Consider the following 19,748-nt stretch of genomic DNA (forward strand, 5'->3'; position numbering starts at 1 on the left):
GGAGTGCATTTCATACAGGTAAATGACTTGGAATAAGGGACACTCGGAGTCGTATCGCAGTGATTGGAAGCCTCAGGGATCAATACGACCTTGCCTGGCTGCGAGAAGATGCAGTGGCGAGCATGCATAAACACCTGTACTGCTCGGACACAGCAGGGGTCTCTTCTGATTAGACACGGTAGAGCAGAGCATAAATAAATCACCGATTGTGACTGAGTCCAGCAGTGTGCTATCATCCTTGCAAACGTTATATACAATCTGTAGCTTTCAGGCCTCGCAGTTAAGTGCCTCACAGTGTGTTCAGATTAACATAGCCATGAGGAGAGTGAGCCCTTCTCTGCTAAGGTTAATTGTTCCTATCTGCAGTTTTCTGGCCAACTAAAAGTGGGACTTGTAAGGTAGTTTCTCAGGTGGAATAAGTTGTAACTTGCCTAAGTGATATGGACAGCTATTGATGTTGGTGTATAGAGCATCGCAGCGTTTTTGAAGTGCAAGATTTCTATAGAACTGAGCAAAAATACCTTTAATTAAGCTCAAATCTATTTGAAATAAGACCTAGTTTCAAGGGACTTCCTCTATTTCTCCGTGCATATCATAAATAGAAAGTAATCCTTTAATCATTATCAATTATACCTACTGAGCTTTCATCTTTTTACAGCGTGTAGAAAAATTGAGCTCTTGCCTTCAGCTTAATGTTTCCATTATAAGGATGTTCACAGTTTAAAATGAGTGTGTTATCCGTGTCCTAGAACATTGTGTGTATGGTTCGTTTAACTTGGTGCTTTCATTATTAGAGCATACCCATAGTGTGCTTGAGAAATATAAACTTTGAGTAAGTTTGTATATGCAGACTTACATTCTTGCCTATAGTCACCGTCAAAGAAGTAGGACACCGTGACCATGTTTAAATTCAGTGCAATATGTCTATCAGCAAGCCAAAGAAAAATAAGGTAGCTTCAAGTGGGCATTTCATCACTCCCACTGGGTAACTTCCTGAATAGTGATGGTTATGTCTAGGAAAACTCACGGAGAAGCATGTGATCAGCTGCAAATCTCTGATTTGCTGTGATTACATCTTGCTTTAGTACATGATCATGACTAGCAAATCAGAGACTTGCTTATCTATCACCTGACCAAACTGATCACATGCTTCTCCATTAGTTCCTAGATATGACCATCACTTTTCCTGAGCTCTAAAGATTAAAGGAAATGACTCTTTATAATTACAGTAAATTATAGGAATTGACATTACTATGAGCATTTCTAAGTGCACCTTGAAGGTGTTCTATAAAGTTTCTTGGCAAACGTAAGGCGTTTTTATGTAAATGATAAATGTTATGAATGTCCTCCCCCTTGTTTAGGGGTGGCTGTTTCAGTTTGACATAGATGGCAACTTTCCCCCCTCTGGCAAACCAGTTTACTTCTCTGTCCAAAATATGCACCTCCCCATACTGTATGTAGGTATACGCTATACCTCTATGTATTCCCTCATTAGTCTCCAGATATCATCCTTCCGGGAATCTTTGCTTCTCTCATGAGACCCTCTTGTTGTCCATTTTTGTTAACTACATTCACATCCGCATCCAGGACTTCTCATGTGCATCACCCCTCCTTTTGAATTCTCTCCCACAGCTCGACAGTCTCCCCACTTGTCAGTCATGCTCATAACCTGGAAATCTTCAAACGTATTCACACGAATGTCATAGCTAGCATTGGAGGCTCACTATCTCATCTGCCAACCCCTTTGTCTCCTTCCCTAGTGTCTCCAACCCACTACTCCCTAGATTGAAACCTTGCAAGGGCAGGGATCTCCTTTTAGTGTTTCATGTTTCTTCTGTACTTAAAGGATACCCGAGGTGACATGTGACATGATGAGATAGACATGGGTATGTATAGTGACTATCACACAAATAACGATGCTGTGTTCCTTTTTTTCTTTCTCTGCCTGAAAGAGTTAAATACCAGGTAGGTAAATGGCTGACTCAGTCCTGACTGAAGTGAGTACAGTGTGACCCTCACTGATACGAAATTCCAACTATAAAACACTTTCCTAACAGAAAATGGTTTCTGAGAGCAGGAAAGAGATAAAAGGATCAATAGTTCATAGATGTTAGCTCTGGCATACTTCAATGAATGTGCCATTGAGCAAACACAATAAAACAGTTAAAACTTAAAAATTAGATTTAAAGGGATACTTAAGTAAAAAAAAATGATTTTTACTCACCTGGGGCATCACTCAGCCCCCTGAAGCTGTATGGTGCCCTCGCAGCCTCGCTCTGATCCTCCTGTCCCCGCCGGCGGCTACTGCCAGTTTCGGCGACAGCCGCCGACAGGCTGGGAACGCGAGTTATTCTCCGCGTTCCCAGCCGCCATATCACCCTCTATGCTGCTATAGCGTATAACATATACGCTATAGCAGCATAGAGGGTGATATAGCGGCTGGGAACGCGGAGAATCACTCGTGTTCCCAGCCTGTCGGCGACTGTCGCCGAACCCGTAAGTAGCCGCCGGCGGGGACGGGAGGTATCGGAGCGAGGCTGCGAGGGCACCATACACCTTCACCTCCGCCTAACTACCTGTGACCTGGATCCTGGCCCAACACAGTTCATGTTGAACTGTCCCGACCTGTTCGTACCGGTATTCTTCAAAATTGTTAACTGTTCCTTACAATCAGGGATATTTCCTGCTTTACTGAAGGAAGCAATCATCAGGCCTCTCCTCAAAAAACCCTCCCTGGACCCAGATGCAATGACCAGCTACCGACCTGTCTCTAACCTCCCCTTTCTGGGCAAGCTAATTGAAAAAGCTGTTTACCTCCAGCTAGAAGCCAAAATCCTACAAAACAACAGTTATGACCCATTCCAGTCTGGCTTCAGGAAACACCACAGCACTGAAACTGCCCTCATCCAAATATGCAAGCACCTGCTCATGGCAAGAGACAGAGGATAGTGCTGGATCCTCATACTGCTAGACCTTTCTGCAGCCTTTGATACAGTTGACCATGACATCTTGATAAACAGGCTACAGGAATACTGCGGCATTGATGGCATAGTTCTTCAGTGGTTCCAATCCTTCTTGAGTGGCAGAACCCACAAAGTGTCTATGGGGTCCTTCCTGTCCACCCCTGTATCACTTAAGTATGGGGTGCCCCAGGGCTCAATCCTCTCTCCCCTGCTTTTCACGATTTACATGTTACCGCTTGGAAAACTAATCCAAAAACATGGCCTGACATACCACTGCTATGCAGACGACACCCAACTATATCTTTCCTTCAAGCCTGGTGTGACAGACCCAACTGTAACTATAAACGCCTGCTTACGTAAACTACAGCAATGGATGAATAACAACTGGCTGAAACTAAATGCAGACAAAACTGAAGTCCTTCTGATTGGAGGGCAGAGCATGATAACAAAACAACTTAACTTGCAGTCTTCACCACTGGGAATAGGAGGCACGGATCTACGCAGCTCTGACCATGTGCGTAGGCTGGGAGTTCTAATTGATGGAGAGTTAAACTTCAGAACTCAAATCTCCGCTGTGGTGAAATCATCCTATTTTCACCTGAAGAACATTGCAAAAATCAAGCACCTCATCCCCCCAGAAGATCTGCCAACCTTAGTCCATGCCTTCATCACATCCCGACTGGACTACTGTAATGCTCTCTACACTGGCCTTCCAAACAAGGTCTTGCACCGCCTACAGCTGATACAGGTTACTGCTGCCAGACTGCTAACCAACCAACCCCGTCACTGCCACATAACGCCAGTCCTGCGCTCCCTTCACTGGCTACCTATAGAATGGAGGGTCCTATTCAAGATCGGCCTACTGACATTTAAATCCCTTAATAATCTAGGCCCTGGATACATGAAAGATATGCTGCAGCTACGTAGCAATCCCCGCATTCTCAGATCCACAGGTTCTAATAATCTAGTCATACCCAGAGTCCACTTGGAATCTTTTGGTCCCAGAGCCTTCTGTCATGCTGCCCCTACGTTTTGGAACTCCTTACCTCAACAGATCAGGACAGCTCCATCCCTGGACGTGTTTAAATCCAGACTGAAAACCCACCTGTTCAGTCTGGCATTTGCAGAAATATAACTTTTGTTGTGTGAATACTTCATCCTACTAATAATTACTGAATCTGAGAGCGCCTAAGCGCTTTGAGTCCTATGGAAGAAAAGCGCTATAGAAATGTTATTGTATTGTATTGTATTGAGAGATGCCGCAGGTGAGTAAAAATCATTTAAATTTTTTTACTGAAGTATCCCTTTAAACATAAAATAAAACTGTGGAATACCTTAAAAAGTCATTTTTAGGAGAAGGAAGATAGATACAATTGTTTATTTCATTAGTTTATTTTTGCCTCGGGTGTCCTTTAAACATGTATAAGTTTACCAACATTGAATCTATACTGAAGTAGGCAACAGTGCCGCCATGCCTGTGCAGTACACCACGGGCAACTCCATGCTACTGAGCAGGTCTGACCGTGCTCGCATGGCTTTAGAAGGACCATGTTCTTGCCAGAAGTGGAACATGGCCATGATCAGCAGGAGGGTCCCCAATTGGCAACGAGGATACAGAGGACAGTGAGGGGAACCTCATTAGGATCCAAAGGCTTCCCTCTTCTTAGGTAAATATGTGTTTCTCAAACCCGAGCTTCAGCTCAACTTCTGTTTAAGAAACAGTGATGTACAAGGTCATTGTTCCCCTCTTTACTCCACCTGCCAGAAGCCATTTTATTGTGCACCACGGCATTTTCCCTCCTCTCCTCCCCTTTCCATAGAAACACTATACATCACTCTGCTATAGCCATGGGGCATGTCTGTATGTGCTCATTCCCCCGCAATGTCACTTGCAGGATCAAGCCCAATCCTTACAGGTGACAGATACTGAAGGTCTATACATACCTTAAAGCTCTTTTTTCTCCTTTATCACACTGGAGATGCACTTTACATTTTGTAGCATGTGTAAACTTTTGTTTTTGTCAGTCCCTTGACTCTCTGCCTTCAGTATGGGCAGTAAGACCACACCATGGTACAGTGATCTGAAAAGCAATATTATGGAAATGACCACAAGCTGGCATCAGTGCTTCAAAATCTGTAACTAAAAGCCCCACCCACAAGCACTTAAAGTGAACCTGAGATGAGGAGAAACATACCTGGGGCTCCCTCCAGCCCCCTCTGTGCAGATCGCCCTCTCGCCACGGACTAAAGTCTCCTACATCCTCCTGTAGCAGCCCCATTCTCTGCGGCCAGTCAGGCGTACTGTACATGTGCATCCGCCTCGCTGCGCTCCCGCCGCTGGGAGCATTCTGCGCCTGAGTAGTACTGCACAAGTGCAGAATGCTCCCAGCCAAACAAGCGAGATGGGGGAGCGCACTTGGCTGCACTGCAGAGAACGGGGCTGCTACGGGATGATCTAGGAGGCCTTGGACCGCAGCGAGGGAGAGATCTGCGTGGAGGGGGCTAGAGGGAGCCCCAAATATGTATAAAACTTTTTTGTTCCCATTCGTCTCAGGTACACTTTAACAGTCCAGTGCCAAAGCTACATTCACCTGGCAGAGAATCTCCCTTTGGACTGTGACGTGGCTGAGTTTCAGTTTAGCACCAAAAGCAAAAACTGGCTTCATGTCACAAAAGTCAGTTAAGGGAAATTATGTTGTCAATTTGTGCAAGATCACAAAAAAAATCAGTGTCACTTTGACGTGTCTTTATTTTGTTTTTATCTTTGTTAATTATTATTCTTAATCTGTCATGGTGAATAAAGGTTACATCAAGTTTTTTGTGTGCTTTGTTTGTGAGCATTTCATTCTGCAGTGCCTATAGGGAAAAATTATTTGATGCCAACACCTGGATTTCCTGGTGGGAGTGAATGATGTGCATCCTGTTTGTCCTCAATGTCAGCATAGTCAAACTGGTGTGTCTCCGCAGACAATGCATCGGCGCTAAGTAATTACTTTGTAAAACACTTCATACATATCTCTGGACATATTTGCCAACTGGCGTTATTTAAGCCTGCGGTCCTGATGAAATAAGTAAATTGAGAAATGATGGAACATCACACGGAGGTTAGGAGTTCAGTTTTCTTGTGCAGAGCCTCTGCTTCCCTCCACGTGTCTGACAAGAGCTTTATCTTCCAGACACTACCACTTGTCAATGGAGGAGGCCAAAACATTTCTAGTGATGGCAGCACAAGAAAAACAGATGTCTCCTCATATGAGCAGCTCTGTGTGTTACATACTGGATGAAAGCACTTTGAAATGCATCCAATGTCTCTCATATTATTTCATTTTTTTTCTTTTTGCTGGAAATTTTCTTCAGAACATTTGTGCTTTGGATGCCAGAAGGCCTTAACAGCAGAATTTATTCAGACGATTTCCTGCCTCTAGTTTTTCAGGTGTTAGATAGCAGAGCTTACTTTAAACTTTTGGAGCCATGATTTACTAAAAATGAACCTTACAGCAGATCTGAGATGAAAAACTAACTATAACAAGTAACTTGTCTATATATCTTATCTAAAGTTTAGATAGTTTACACAGTATATCTAGCTGCAAACAGCTTCAAAAGTTCATGATTATTTATTCCTGTAATACAATGAGGGCAGCCATGTTCTGTTTGTCACATTGTCACAGGTTGAGGGCTGGAGACGCTATCAGCTTGCCTGTGTGTAAATTCAGTACCCTCTCCTCCTCCCTCCTCCTCTCTGCCTCTGAAATAAATGGCTAGTAACCTCCTCCTCCTGCCCAGACTGAGCTCCCATAAGCCCTTGCTACAGTGCCAAGGCACAAACGGAGCTGTGGGCGAGGCTTGTCTAGTTTATAGGGAATTAGAGTATTAAAACAAAACAAAAAAAGTATTTGGTGTGAGGAATGCCCTATAAACTATATGAAAGGAACATAATTATGCAGTGAGTAAAAGTTTATCTCAGATCCACTTTAACCGAGTAAAATTATTTTAAATAAATGTGATGTACCTGCAAATGAGTATTACATACTTACCTCGCTGTCAGTTCCTCTCAGAAGCTCACCATTTTCTTCTAACAACTATTCCTTTCAGTTCCGATCAGATCTAGTCAGAACTAGAAGCCTTAGGGCCCTTTCCACTAAATCAGTTGCTGTCAGTTATAACTGAAAGGACAACTGATGCGCCAGGTAATGTCCATGTTTCCCTATGGCTTAAAAAGGAACTCCAGTGAAAATAATGTAATAAAAAAGTGCTTTATTTTTACAATAATTATGTATAAATGATTTAGATGTTGCTGTTGCATGCTTTTTAGGCAGTTGGAAACAGCTGTTAACAGTTATTTCCCACAATGCAGCAAGGTTCACAGACAGGAAACTGCCAAGAGTACATACTTTTCTTGTTTCTTGTGGGAGGGATTTCACCACAATATCAGCCATACAGCACCCCCTGATGGTCGGTTTGTAAAAAGAAATAGATTTATCATGTAAAAGGGGGTATCAGCTACTGATTGGGATAAAGTTCAATTCTTGGTCGTAATTTCTCTTTAAGCGATATTACAACTTAACAGTGTGCTGCTGAGCAGGAAGCTGTTATGGGGAGTACATAATATTGTGGCGCTGTTCAGTTCGGCGCAGGGAATGACGGCTCTCCCTGCTGACGCTAAACTCTGAGGCCGCATTAAATACTATTCCCCTCCGAGTCGCGACTCGGAGATGTAATGTGGGTTCTCGCAGCCGCCAGAGCCCCGAATTACTGCTACGTGGGGCAAGTAGCATAGCATTGCCCAGCGCCCAATTTTGTGTTATGGGGTAATGGGAATTTTTTAAATGGAGAATGTAGAATTCCATTGATCACAGTGGATAAACAGGAGGGGAAAAAGAGATTGATGAGTAGACGACGCGAGAGGTTAGTATGATGTATGTATGTTTATATTGACTTTTATTTTTTAGTTCAGGTTTGCTTTAAAGAGAACCTTAACTGAAAATAAAAAGTCAAAATAGCCATACACAGGGCATAATTACCTCCTGTGTAGTCAACTCCTCAATCTCTTTCTCTTCTCCTGCATCCAGTTTGTCCACTGTGATAAATGGAATTCTCCGTCCTCCATTTTAAAAATGGCCACTACCCCATAACAGCTTCCTGGTCAGCACACTGTTAAACTGTAATATCGCCCATTTGAGCCATAGAGAAACATGGACATTACTTTGCACATTCAGTTGTAACTGACAGCTGCTGAGATTTAACTGACACCAACTGGTATATTTCATTTCTGACAAAATATTGTCAGAACTGGAAGGAATCACTGTAAGAAGAAAATGGAGAGCTTCTGAGAGGAACTGATGGTGAGGTTAGTATGCAATAATTATTTTCAGCTACGTCATGTGTTTATTTTAAATAATTTTACTCGCTTCAGGTTCCCTTTAACCACTTTACCCCCAGCGGTGCGGATTTCTCCGTCCCTTTTTCCACCGTTAACACCAAGGGACGGAGAAATCCGCACCTGACGCCGCTCCCGCCGCTGTCCGCGCTCCTGCTCGCTTGTCCGCCCTCGCCCGGAGATCAATGAACGAGAAAAACCGTACCCGTTCGTTGATCCAAGCCCCCGCAATGATCAGCTGCTTCTACGAGAAGCAGCGTGATCATTGTGAGAAAAAAAAAAGTTTCCCAGCCTCATAACACTTCCTCCGGAAGGACGCTCGCAGGACGCATAAACAAAAAGTTACTGTGGCCATATTGTGGCCAAATAGTAAAACTACACCCTAAAGCATTTTTCATATAGAAATGCATTAGTTATACACAAAAAATAACTCATTACCTCCCACACTCCCCATTTTTTTTTTTTTTGTAATTAGAAAAAAAAATGTACAATTAAAAAAAATACATAAATAGTTACCTTAGGGACTGAACTTTTTAAATATTTATGTCAAGAGGGTATAACACTGTTACTTTATAAACTATGGGCTTGTAATTAGGGATAGACGCAAAACTGAAAAAAATGCACCTTTATTTCCAAATAAAATATTGGCGCCAAACATTGTGATAAGGACATAATTTAAGCGGTTTTATAACCGGGACAAATGGGCAAATACATTTCATAGGTTTTAATTACAGTAGCATGCATTATTTAAAAACTATAAAGGCAGAAAACTGAAAAATAATACAATTTTTTCCCACATTTTTTCCTATTTTCCCATTAAAACACATTTAGAATAAAATGATTCTTGGCATAATGTCCCACCTAAAGAAAGCCTAATTGGTGGCGAAAAAAACAAGATATAGTTCATTTCATTGTCATAAGTAATGATAAAGTTATAGACGAATGAATGGAAGGAGCGCTAAAAGGTGAAAATTGCTCTGGTGCTCAAGGGGTAAAACCCCTCAGTTGTGAAGTGGTTAAGCATCCAGAAAGGATAAATGTCGTCCTTCAGTTTCCATCACCAGGCAGTTGCGTTTGTCACTATCTGCAGTGATCACACCATGTGCAGGACAGGAGCCACAGCTCTGTAAAGGGATCCTCAGCTTCCAAGTGACCTAAATAATGGATGTCGTCTTTACCCTCTTTTCTACGCCTTTAGAATAAGCTAAGCAAAATTACTGTTCTGTAATTTCTTCTGATCATTAATCATTCTCCCCAGTAAAGCATTTTATTTTCCATAAATCTCATTGTAATGCAGTTAATTACCACTAACATCATTATGTTCCTCTTTAAAATTAACGTGAATAGCAGCTTGTGCACAGTTCCACAGCAGTACATCGGTAATACCAGCAATTATATTGGTTCACTGTGCACACCAATGGTTTGTTAATAAATTGGTCTTAGGCGATCTGGCAGAATGCCTGGGGAGCAATTCTGTGCACACGTATGTACAGTACATACACCTGCATGTGCACCTGCAAAGCATTCTGAATTTGGAACTTCTCAGACTTCTGTGTCTGCACTTATCGCTTACTAATAAATTAAAAGAAATGAATCACAGCTGTAGCATTTCAAATGCATTTTTTGCAAATATATACATGCACTATGACCAAAACTTTGTACATTGCTATGTAATACACACTTACTATCATATGCATAAATAAATCAGAAGGCGGAACTTGGACGTTAGAGGCATACTGTGAAAAGAAGTATAATTTTGCCACTATATACAGCTTTAGTAAAGACCACACTGAGAATATGTATGTAGTTTTTAGCACCTAATTACAAGAAGGATATTCTGATATTGTAAAATGTGCAGGGATGAGAGACTAATATAGTAATGATAATGGGCATGGTGAACTTTAGTTAGGCTAGGTATTTTAGATTTATTTACCCTTGAGAACAGGAGATTATGAGGGGATATGACCACTATGTATAACTATATACAGTAAATGTTCTATACAAATGAGGTGAAAAGTTGTCCACTTTACACTCACTTTAGATATCTGAAGGTCTTTCCTTGAGTTTGGAGGAAAAAAGGTTTAATCTGCAGCTTTTCTATAAAGGTTATACAAATACACATGGAATTCGCTTCCATCAGAACTAGTTTTAGTGTATACAGTAGTTAACTTTAAAAAGCATTGGATGTTTTCCTAAAAGACCAAAATGAAGAGAACTACCTATATTTTCAGTAGAGAAGTAAGGATGAGGTTAAAGCACCTTAGGGAAAAGAACACAGAGACAACACTAGCCCAATAGTGCAATATGTAACTGGTATCTTGGAGGGTGTAATAGAATGAAATATACTCACAAATGTGGGTTGCAGCAAAGGCAACTAACCATAGGAAGCAGGTGGAGAAATGAAATCCGCCTCCACTCGGGCACTCCAGATGTGGCTGGATGGGAGTGGTCGCACTCCTGAAAAAGAATAATTGGTACCAGGGGTGGCAAAGCCACTATGACCCGATAGCCCCCCTAGGAGAGGGAGTAAGCCCTGACACAAACAGGGGTGAAGAGGTGCCCAATGGTAATGACATTGTCAGAATCCGCTCTGCTGGCCTTGATTGCCTGGACAATTTTGTTTCCTATGCATAGTTCAGTCCAGGGAAAAGAGGCCTTTCTGTAAGTTTGCTAGCCTGACTGATTTGCATCCACTTATCTTGCAAATCTGCTTGTCTGCTTCCTTTGAAGGTTTCTAGTATAAATGTCGCTTCCTCCCAGAATTCCTGGCTCGACATAGTTCCTGATTAGGGAAACTTACCTTAGAGCCTCAGCATCTTTGTTACTATATTATAGTGTAGTGTAGTTAATTCTTGGGGAGTGCTCCTTGCACTCCTATTAGTGCAGTCAGGTTTGTGTTTTATTTGTACTGCCTATTCTGTCTTGTCTTGTCCGTGCGATTGTACTGTCGCCAGCGGTGGCTGACAGTGAATCGTTCTGTCCTGCTCTTAGATCGCATTCGCCCTAACGGTAGAGGCGGTGGATCTCCCTTGTCTGAATCTTGGAATATAACCTTAGCTGCGGTTGCTACTGGTTACTCCTTCTGTCTGTCTTGTCTGGAACGAACGCTTGCTGTGGTCTGGTGTGAGCCAACCGATTAGCAAGCGTTCGCATGATTTGTTTGTTTTCATTGTCCGTGTTCACTCGTTAGTCAGGGTTGGTACGTTTTGTCACTGTTGCGCTTAACTTGCGGTGGCCATACCGTTAACGTGCTTGTCTCTGTTGCGCATATCGTGCGGGGACGCGTTTAGCTAGTTAATTTGTTATTTTCCTTGGCGTTCAGATTGTGGTGATTTGCTGTGTCTTCCTTACTCAGTTCACGCTCTGTCTTTGCTCAGTTTTGTGTTGCTGATAGCAATCGCCTCTCTTGCGATTAGCTTTCTTACTCTGGTCTGTTCTGATTTGATATGTCTACCGTCACTGGGTGGCGATTAGATTGGTAGACATTCACATAGTCTGTCTCTGTTCTTGCTTTCTTCTGAGTTGCTACTTTGTTGCCCAGTCTTGCTTATCGTACAATTTCAATCTGGCATCTGGGGCTGTACAGAGGGCTTATCCCTCTGTACTCCACAGCTCCATCTGCTGGTTGGAATTCTCCTCTACAAATCCATACTGGGTACTTTGCTTCTGTGACTGTGACGATTTCCTTCTATTCAGCGCACGTGGTGTGCGCTGACTGGAAATCGCCCGCAGATCATTACAGACATGTTAGAATCAAATAAAATAAAAAAAATAGAGGTTGCTTCAGTCTTAAATGACTCTAGAAAAGCAGGGCAAAGTAGTTTTGTATTAATAGCGCAGGCAGTGCGCTTTGTAGGTGCAAGCCCACTTCCTCAGGCAAGTGTCAGGGTTTGTATAGCTAAAAGCTTGGAGCGCCATTTGAGAGGAAAGCCACCTCTATTTTATTTGATTTTAATGTATTTTATTACCATTGGGCACCTCTTCACCCGTTACTTTCAGTAGAGAGTATTTATAGTTATTTTAGTACACTTTGATCATTTATGGAGATCTCCCAACAGTTTAAAAGGAACCTGAAGAGAGAGGATTAGGCAAGCTACCATATTTATTTCCTTTTAATTAGTACTAGTTGACAGACTGTCCTGCTGATTTGTCTAGCTGCAGATAGTTAGAACATCTGATCTGCATGCTTGTTCGGGGTCTATGGCTATAATTTGCATTGTTTAAAAGGAAATAAATGTATCGGCCTCCATTTCTCACTGACTTCTCTTTAAGTTCCCTTTAAAATTCATAATAGCTAAAGCCCAAATAAAGCAAGTGAGATTAGAGTTTATCAGGCTGTACTTGCGTCAGTAATGGGCACTAAGCTTACTTTGCAGACAGTCTTACCAGCACTGTTATCTGCAAGAGCTAAGATGCTGCATTACTGACAAGCTAGTCCATTTATCGGCATCACAGAAATGATACGGTTTCCTGAAAATGCTCCACATATCCAGGAAAACCTGACTCAGAATTATACTAAAGATATCTGTCACTGGCCTGCTTGTACAAACGGAGTAAATCTGTGTGGGAAAGACATTAGCTTGAGAACCAAGTACAGCAGTGGCTTTGGGGGAAATATTGTACAGTTTTTACTCTCAGTTAATTAAAACATTTGGGCGTATAGGCCTGCCTGTAGCTCTGTATTGCTCTGTTTCCAGCCAGTAGTGGCAACATTTCTGAGAACTAAATGCCACGTGCACATGATGATAAGCAGTAACATTTGACAAGTCACAAAATAAGCCATATAAAGTAGATAGTTGTAACGTTACCTTAACCATACTGTGATTAAAGCCATGACTTGCCTCAGATCCAAGTGCAATGCATTTCCAAATCCTCTAGTATCAGAGTGCTGAGATACATAATAAAGCTAGATACATAAACGTATACTCTCTATAGCTAATGATTGGAAAACCTCATCAGGCTTCTAACCTTAGGCCATAGCCCGTATAACTGAAGGCCCATTGCCAATCATTCTCACAGCACAGAGCACATGTGCAGTTCCAGACCTCCTCTGCTATCAGGATCTTCTGTAGTAAACAAGAGAACACCCATGTACTGGTACATACTGTTTGGCTTGGAGTAAAATAGTTGTGGGAGGATGCGCCTGTTCTGTTTTGCTTGCACAGTTCATAAACTCACTAAATGGTTTACTAGAGGCTACAGGCTTGATTTGATACTTTTTGAACACTGCCTTGTCAACAATCCCACTGTGTTCTAATATGTACCAAATGAGGGTTCAAACTCTTGCTTGCTAATGACAAATACGTTATATAAAATCCAGTTCTAGTTTCCCAGCATTCTCAAGTCTTCTGCAAGCTTATTAAACCGACCTCCATGTTATCAGCACTCAGTCATTGGCTCCAAGAGGAAGCCCAGAGCATCATTGTCTTTACAAAATCCACTACATTCTGCACATTTCTGCTTCAATATTTCTTAGATTATTTCAGAAAATTCAATAGCAGTGGTATTAAATAAAAAAACAACGCGTAAACCTATTAGACATATATCTGGTTTGATAAAACATGTTTCATACAGTTATGCTTGGGCTTATTATTCAGTCTTTCTGTTTATGTTTAAAGGATTCACGAGGTGACATGTGACATGATGAGATAGACATGTGTATGCACAGTGCCAGGCACACAGATAACTATGCTGTGTTCATTTTTTTCTTTCTCTGCTTGAAAGAGTTAAACATCAGGTATGTAAGTGGCTGACTCAGTCCTGACTCAGACAGGAAGTGACTACAGTGTGACCCTCACTGATAAGAAATTACAACTATAAAATACTTTCCTAGCAGAAAATGGCCTCTGAGAGCAGGAAAGAGATGACAAGGATCAATAGCTCAGATATTTTAGCTCTGGCATACTTCAATGAATGTGTCATTGAGCAAAAACAATAAAACAGTTAAAACATAAAAAGTAGATTTAAACATACAATAAAACTGTGGAATATCTTAAAAAGTCATTTTTAGGAGAAGAAAGATAGATACAATTGTATATTTAATTCCTTTATTTTTGCCTCAGGTGTCCTTTAACCACTTCACCACCAGGGGCCGCTGTCCGCGCTCCCGCTCGTGCTCCCGCGCTCGTGCATGCCGCCGCCCGCTCGCCCGGAGATCAATGAACGGGAAAAAATGTTGCCGTTCATTGATCTCAGCCCCCCAGCAATGATCAACGCTTACAGGTCACATGAACAAAAAATTACTGTGGCCATCTTGTGGCCAAATAGTAAAACTACATCCAAAAACATTTTTCATAATTAAATACCTAGTTTTAAATTATAAATTAACTCATTACCTTAATTTTTATTTTATTTTTTGTAATAAGAAAAAAAAATTACAATAAAAAAAAAAATATACATAAACAGTTACCTTTGGGACTGAACTCTTTAAATATTTATGTCAAGAGGGTATAACACTGTTACTTTATAAACTATGGGCTTGTAATTAGGAATGGACGCAAAACTGAAAAAATGCACCTTTATTTCCAAATAATAATATTGGCGCCAAACGGTGTAATAACCGGAACAAATGGGCAAATACAATACGTGGGTTTTAATTATGGAGGCATGTATTATTTTAAAATATAATGGCCGAAAACTGAGAAATAATGAATTTTTTCCGTTTTTTCTTATTTTTCCTGTTAAAATGCATTTACAGTAAAGTAGCTCTTAGCAAAATGTACCACCCAAAGTAAGCCTAATTGGTGGCGGAAAAAACAAGATATAGATCAGTTCATTGTGATAAGAAATGATAAAGTTATAGACGAATGAATGGAAGGAGCGCTGAAAGGTGAAAATTGCACTGGTGGTCAAGTGGTTAAAGCTAATAAGTCTTATAAACATGAGGAAAGACTTACAGAAATAAGAAAACAATAATACAGAATAAGTTAATGCCTGACCCAGACCATGGAAACAACTGCTTCTTAAATAACTCAAAGCAACAAATCAACAAAGCAACTGATCAGTCATATCATTGCTCGTTATACAGTTGACAGGCATCTGTTGCACACTATCTCTTCCATTTTTCATTGTATGTTTCAATATGTTCCAACCAATAAAGGTCCACTATATGAATATAAAGTCCCCAAAATAGCAGCTAAGTAAATAGATCTCTCTTCTACATCCAACAGATGGCTTATATACATATACTGCTGCTTTGTAAAAAGTCAGTGTACCCCAAACTTTTCAGTCCAGTTCCAGAACTATCCTGCCACCTCACCCCACTTTGATGTGCCACTTACTGGATGAAATGACCTGCAAAGTCAATTGGTCAAAAAGGATCCTAAGTCTCTCTGGTCAGAGATGACTCATGAAGAAGGATCAGTGCTGTTCTGTCCTTTTCAGTGCATGGTGACACATGTAATTAATGAGGTTCAACTGGAGCCTTATCCTCAATACACATATATCTAAAACAAAAACAATAATACTCATATTCTCCAATGGTATGCCTCGTAAAGATACATACAAAGTAAGCATGTGGGAATAAGAAATATCAGGTGCCTCGTTCTCCATCTACACTGGTCCGAAAGAACCAAATGCTTCTCACTTATCAGGGAAGCTGACCCAACTGGTTTTGTCTTGTAAGATGTTATCAAGGGCTAATCTGTTGTGTGCTTTTCACTTGATTGTGTTTCGGCTTTGATAACGTCTTACAAGACAAACCAGTTGGGTTAGCTTCACTGATGTGGGAAGCATTTGGTTCCTGTGGACCAGTAAAGATGGGGAACGAGGCTCCTGATATGTTTTGGATGGCGGTTTTCCTTATTCCCACATCCTTCATTTGTATGTATCCTAACTAGGCATATCATTGGAGAACATGGATATTATTGTTGTTATGTTGTTTTAAATAAATGTGTATTGAGGACTTTGAGTCCACCAGGAGAAAAGCGCAATATAAATGTCCTGTGTCTTGTCTTGTATAGCCCCATCTACACCATACAATTTTTTGTCCGATTCAATTCGATTCATTGATTCGATTCAATCCGACATGTCCGATTGGGATTCGATACAATTCAATTTGCCATTGTTTTGCAATAGCAAATTGAATTGAATCGAATCCCGATCGGACCTGTAGGATTGAATCGAATCAATGAATCGAATCGGACAAAAAATTGTATGGTGTAGATGGGACTTATGAGTAACATAAGTGTTTACAATCAGATTTAGCATGTGATTTCCTTGAGTGTAACAGTGTTTCCCTTTGTTTGCAGGAGAAGAGCTGTGTACGGGGCTCATATCAGGCTGTGCATTGGACTGCCCATATGGATTTCAGACGCACATCCACAACTGCGAGATCTGTCAGTGCCGGCCGCGGCCCAAGAAATGCAAGCCTGTGGTCTGTGACAAATACTGTCCGTTTGGCTACCTGTAAGTATTCTCAGCGCTTTGTCACCGGTGAAGAAATGTTAGTCTCATAAAAACTCGTAAAATTCTGGGTTATGTCTCCCTGAAGCCCTCCAGCATGAAATAGTATTCTGAAGCAGGAAGTCACTGCATTTTAATAAATGTGCTGTCTGACAGGAGCGTCTGCAACCTCCGTGTGTGCATATTTTTGCTGGAACAACTTCATTTATTACAGTTACATGTCTGCCTGTGCTGTGTTGCGGAAGCGGGGTAACAGAAGTGCTCCCAGTTGCTCCGTTGTGTACATATATATTTTACTGCTGTGCTTCCTAATGCTTCCTCATCCCATAATGGTTTGCTGCTCACCATCTATCATCTACCTGTTCCGCTGCTCTCTGCACTAAACACTCTGCATTCTGAATTTAAATACCTTGGAGTAAAATCTGGAGGTGCACACAGTGTTCTGTTATTTTTAATGCGCTATTTTCAGCTGCAGTTCAAAATGAAGAGACTGTATAATTCTCGATTTGATGACAAGACGGTGTTTAAAAATAGGAAGGATAAGGCTGTGCAGCAATTCTGCACCATCTTTCTCTGGGTCTCCGGGAGAAGGATGGCAGCACATTAAGCATCAATACAGTTTATAGAAACAGTGGGATAGTTCACATGGGCATCTGCAAAAAAATGCATGGTAAAATGTTAATGATTGTATTTTAGATTTATATAGCACCGACATCTTTCATCGCACTATACGAATATTTTACAAACAAGTGACACGGACAAACAAACAAGGCTGGATTGATAGTTTTTAAGCCCATAGGCCAATGTTCTTGTGGCTCCCCTTCCATATGCAGCAATCCCTCTTTTATGTCCAGGTGCCCCTTGGCTAGCTGCCACCCAAGGCCCAAGCCTTTGCGACCTTTCCAGAAATTAGGCTCTGCAAACGAACACAATATAGCAAAAACACAGTGAAAGGAACAATACAAATTGTTTTTCGTTAAATATCTCTCCTTATCAGTCTTGTCTTTTCAAGTATCTCGTTTTGGACCATATTCAGTAAGTATTGGTAAGATTACTGTGCGCAGGGATCACACAGCAATTTTTAATCACTTACACCAAGTATACAAAACAGAAATTTGCCTTCTTAAAACAGTGTGAGAATCTGAGGTGTCCCTGAGTGCTAAACACACCTCCATAACCTCTTCTTTAGCTTTCAGGGACAACAAAGGGATGATTTGCATATTCAGAAGTGATGCGCTCTGGGACACCTCAGATTCTCTCTCCAACCTGAATAATAGCAAATACCTTTTGTTTTAAGAAAGCTAATTTCTCTTTTGCATAGCATTTTAGTTAGAGGGTCCTTTTTAGCCCCTTACACACTTCTGGGAGTTTTGGTTCACCATGAGCTTCCTGGACAATCTAACTCTGGGTATCCAAGTCTACCCCATACAGCCACATTCATCCATGGCATGCACTGATGAGGATCAGCTAGTCTGAAACAGTCTGTATGCATTATTTTGGCTCAGTACAATTAACAAGCTGACGCATCATTGCATTCCAGCGGTTCTGGAGGTGTGTTTTAGCTTTCAGGGAAAACAAAGGGATACTATTCAGCAGTGATGCACTGTGGCACACCTCAGATTCCCACTCCAACCTGAATAATTGCAAATACCTTCTGATATAAGAAAGCAAAGTTCTGTTTTGCATAGCATTTTAGTTAGAGGGCTTTTTGGTCCTCTTTTCCCCTTAAACAATCCTAGGAGTTGTTGTTCACCATGAGCTTGCTGGACAATCTGTTACGCCAACTATGTAATGCAAGTATTGCAAACCATATTACCTAGGTAACTGCTATACACTGTGAAAACCTCATTCAATGCATTCATAATACCTTATGACCTTACCAGAGGAGAATTTCAATAAGGATTAAAATAAAACTTAACTTTTAATGGTTATTCAATAAAAGCTATTTTAGAGGATTATAGCCGTTAAATGCTAACGTGACAGTGACTAATGTTAATATCGACAAACCGTGGTCAGAGGTACATCCACGGTAAGCTATAAGGGCTACTGGCAGTAATATTGTTTTGACAATCATTCAATGCATGCTTGCCCTTCACTCCGCCTCGCTTATTTAGTGCATTACCACCCTACAAAAATCCCATCGTGTTTCACCTAAAATGTGGGCTTCTTAAAGAGAGTCTGAAGCCAAATTAAAAATGGCTTTTAAGCTTATATTCAGCAGGGGCATGTTTGCCCCTGCTAAAACGCCGCTATCCTGTGGCATAAGGAGGGGTCTTTACCTCTCAAATCCACCCTGCAAAATTCACGACCAACTTGGGCGTGAATTTTGCTGCCCCTGTGCGCTTCCGTGTGAGGCAGGGCTATGAGCTTCAGCCCTGTCTCACACGCGTCTATCAGCGGCGGATCTCTGCCTCTCCCCGCCCCTCTCAGCGAAGGCAGACTGAGAGGGGGGCGGGGGAGAGGCGGAGATCCGCCGCTGATAGACGCGTGTGAGGCAGGGCTGCAGTTCATAGCCCTGCCTCACACGGAAGCGCTCCCCGGAGGTAGCAGGGGGATTTGTGGGGTAAAGACCCCTCATTATGCCACGGATATCGGCATTTTAGCAGGGGCAAACATGCCCCTGCTGAATATAAGCTTAAAAGCCATTTTTAATTTGGCTTCAGACTCTCTTTAACCTCCTTGGCGGTAATCCCGAGCTGAGCTCGGGGTATGCCGCCGGAGGTCGCCGCTCAGGCCCTGCTGGGCCGATTTCAATTCTGTAAAAAGCAGCACACGCAGCCGGCACTTTGCCAGCCGCGTGTGCTGCCCGATCGCCGCCGCTCCGCAGCGGCGAAAGAGGGTCCCCCCAGCCGCCCGAGCCCAGCGCAGCCGGAACAAACAGTTCCGGCCGGCGCTAGGGGCTGGATCGGGCGGCTCTGACGTCAGGACGTCGACTGACGTCCATGACGTCACTCCGCTCGTCGCCATGGCGACGAGGAAAGCGAAACAAGATAGGCCGCTCATTG

General features: G+C 41.9%; 1 protein-coding gene across 2 annotated transcripts in view; it reads left to right on the forward strand.

The window, feature by feature from the left end:
- CRIM1 (cysteine rich transmembrane BMP regulator 1) overlaps positions 1 to 19,748 on the forward strand; it is a 982,593-nt gene that overhangs the window by 779,047 nt on the left and 183,798 nt on the right. For both annotated transcript variants that reach the window (XM_068232129.1, XM_068232130.1), the window contains exon 9: positions 16,590 to 16,746. In XM_068232129.1, the coding sequence (XP_068088230.1) occupies positions 16,590 to 16,746 (157 nt within the window). The remainder of the gene's footprint in view (positions 1 to 16,589; positions 16,747 to 19,748) is intronic.

The sequence above is a fragment of the Hyperolius riggenbachi genome, chromosome 4 (genome assembly GCF_040937935.1).
Source record: "Hyperolius riggenbachi isolate aHypRig1 chromosome 4, aHypRig1.pri, whole genome shotgun sequence".
Lineage (NCBI taxonomy): Eukaryota > Metazoa > Chordata > Amphibia > Anura > Hyperoliidae > Hyperolius > Hyperolius riggenbachi.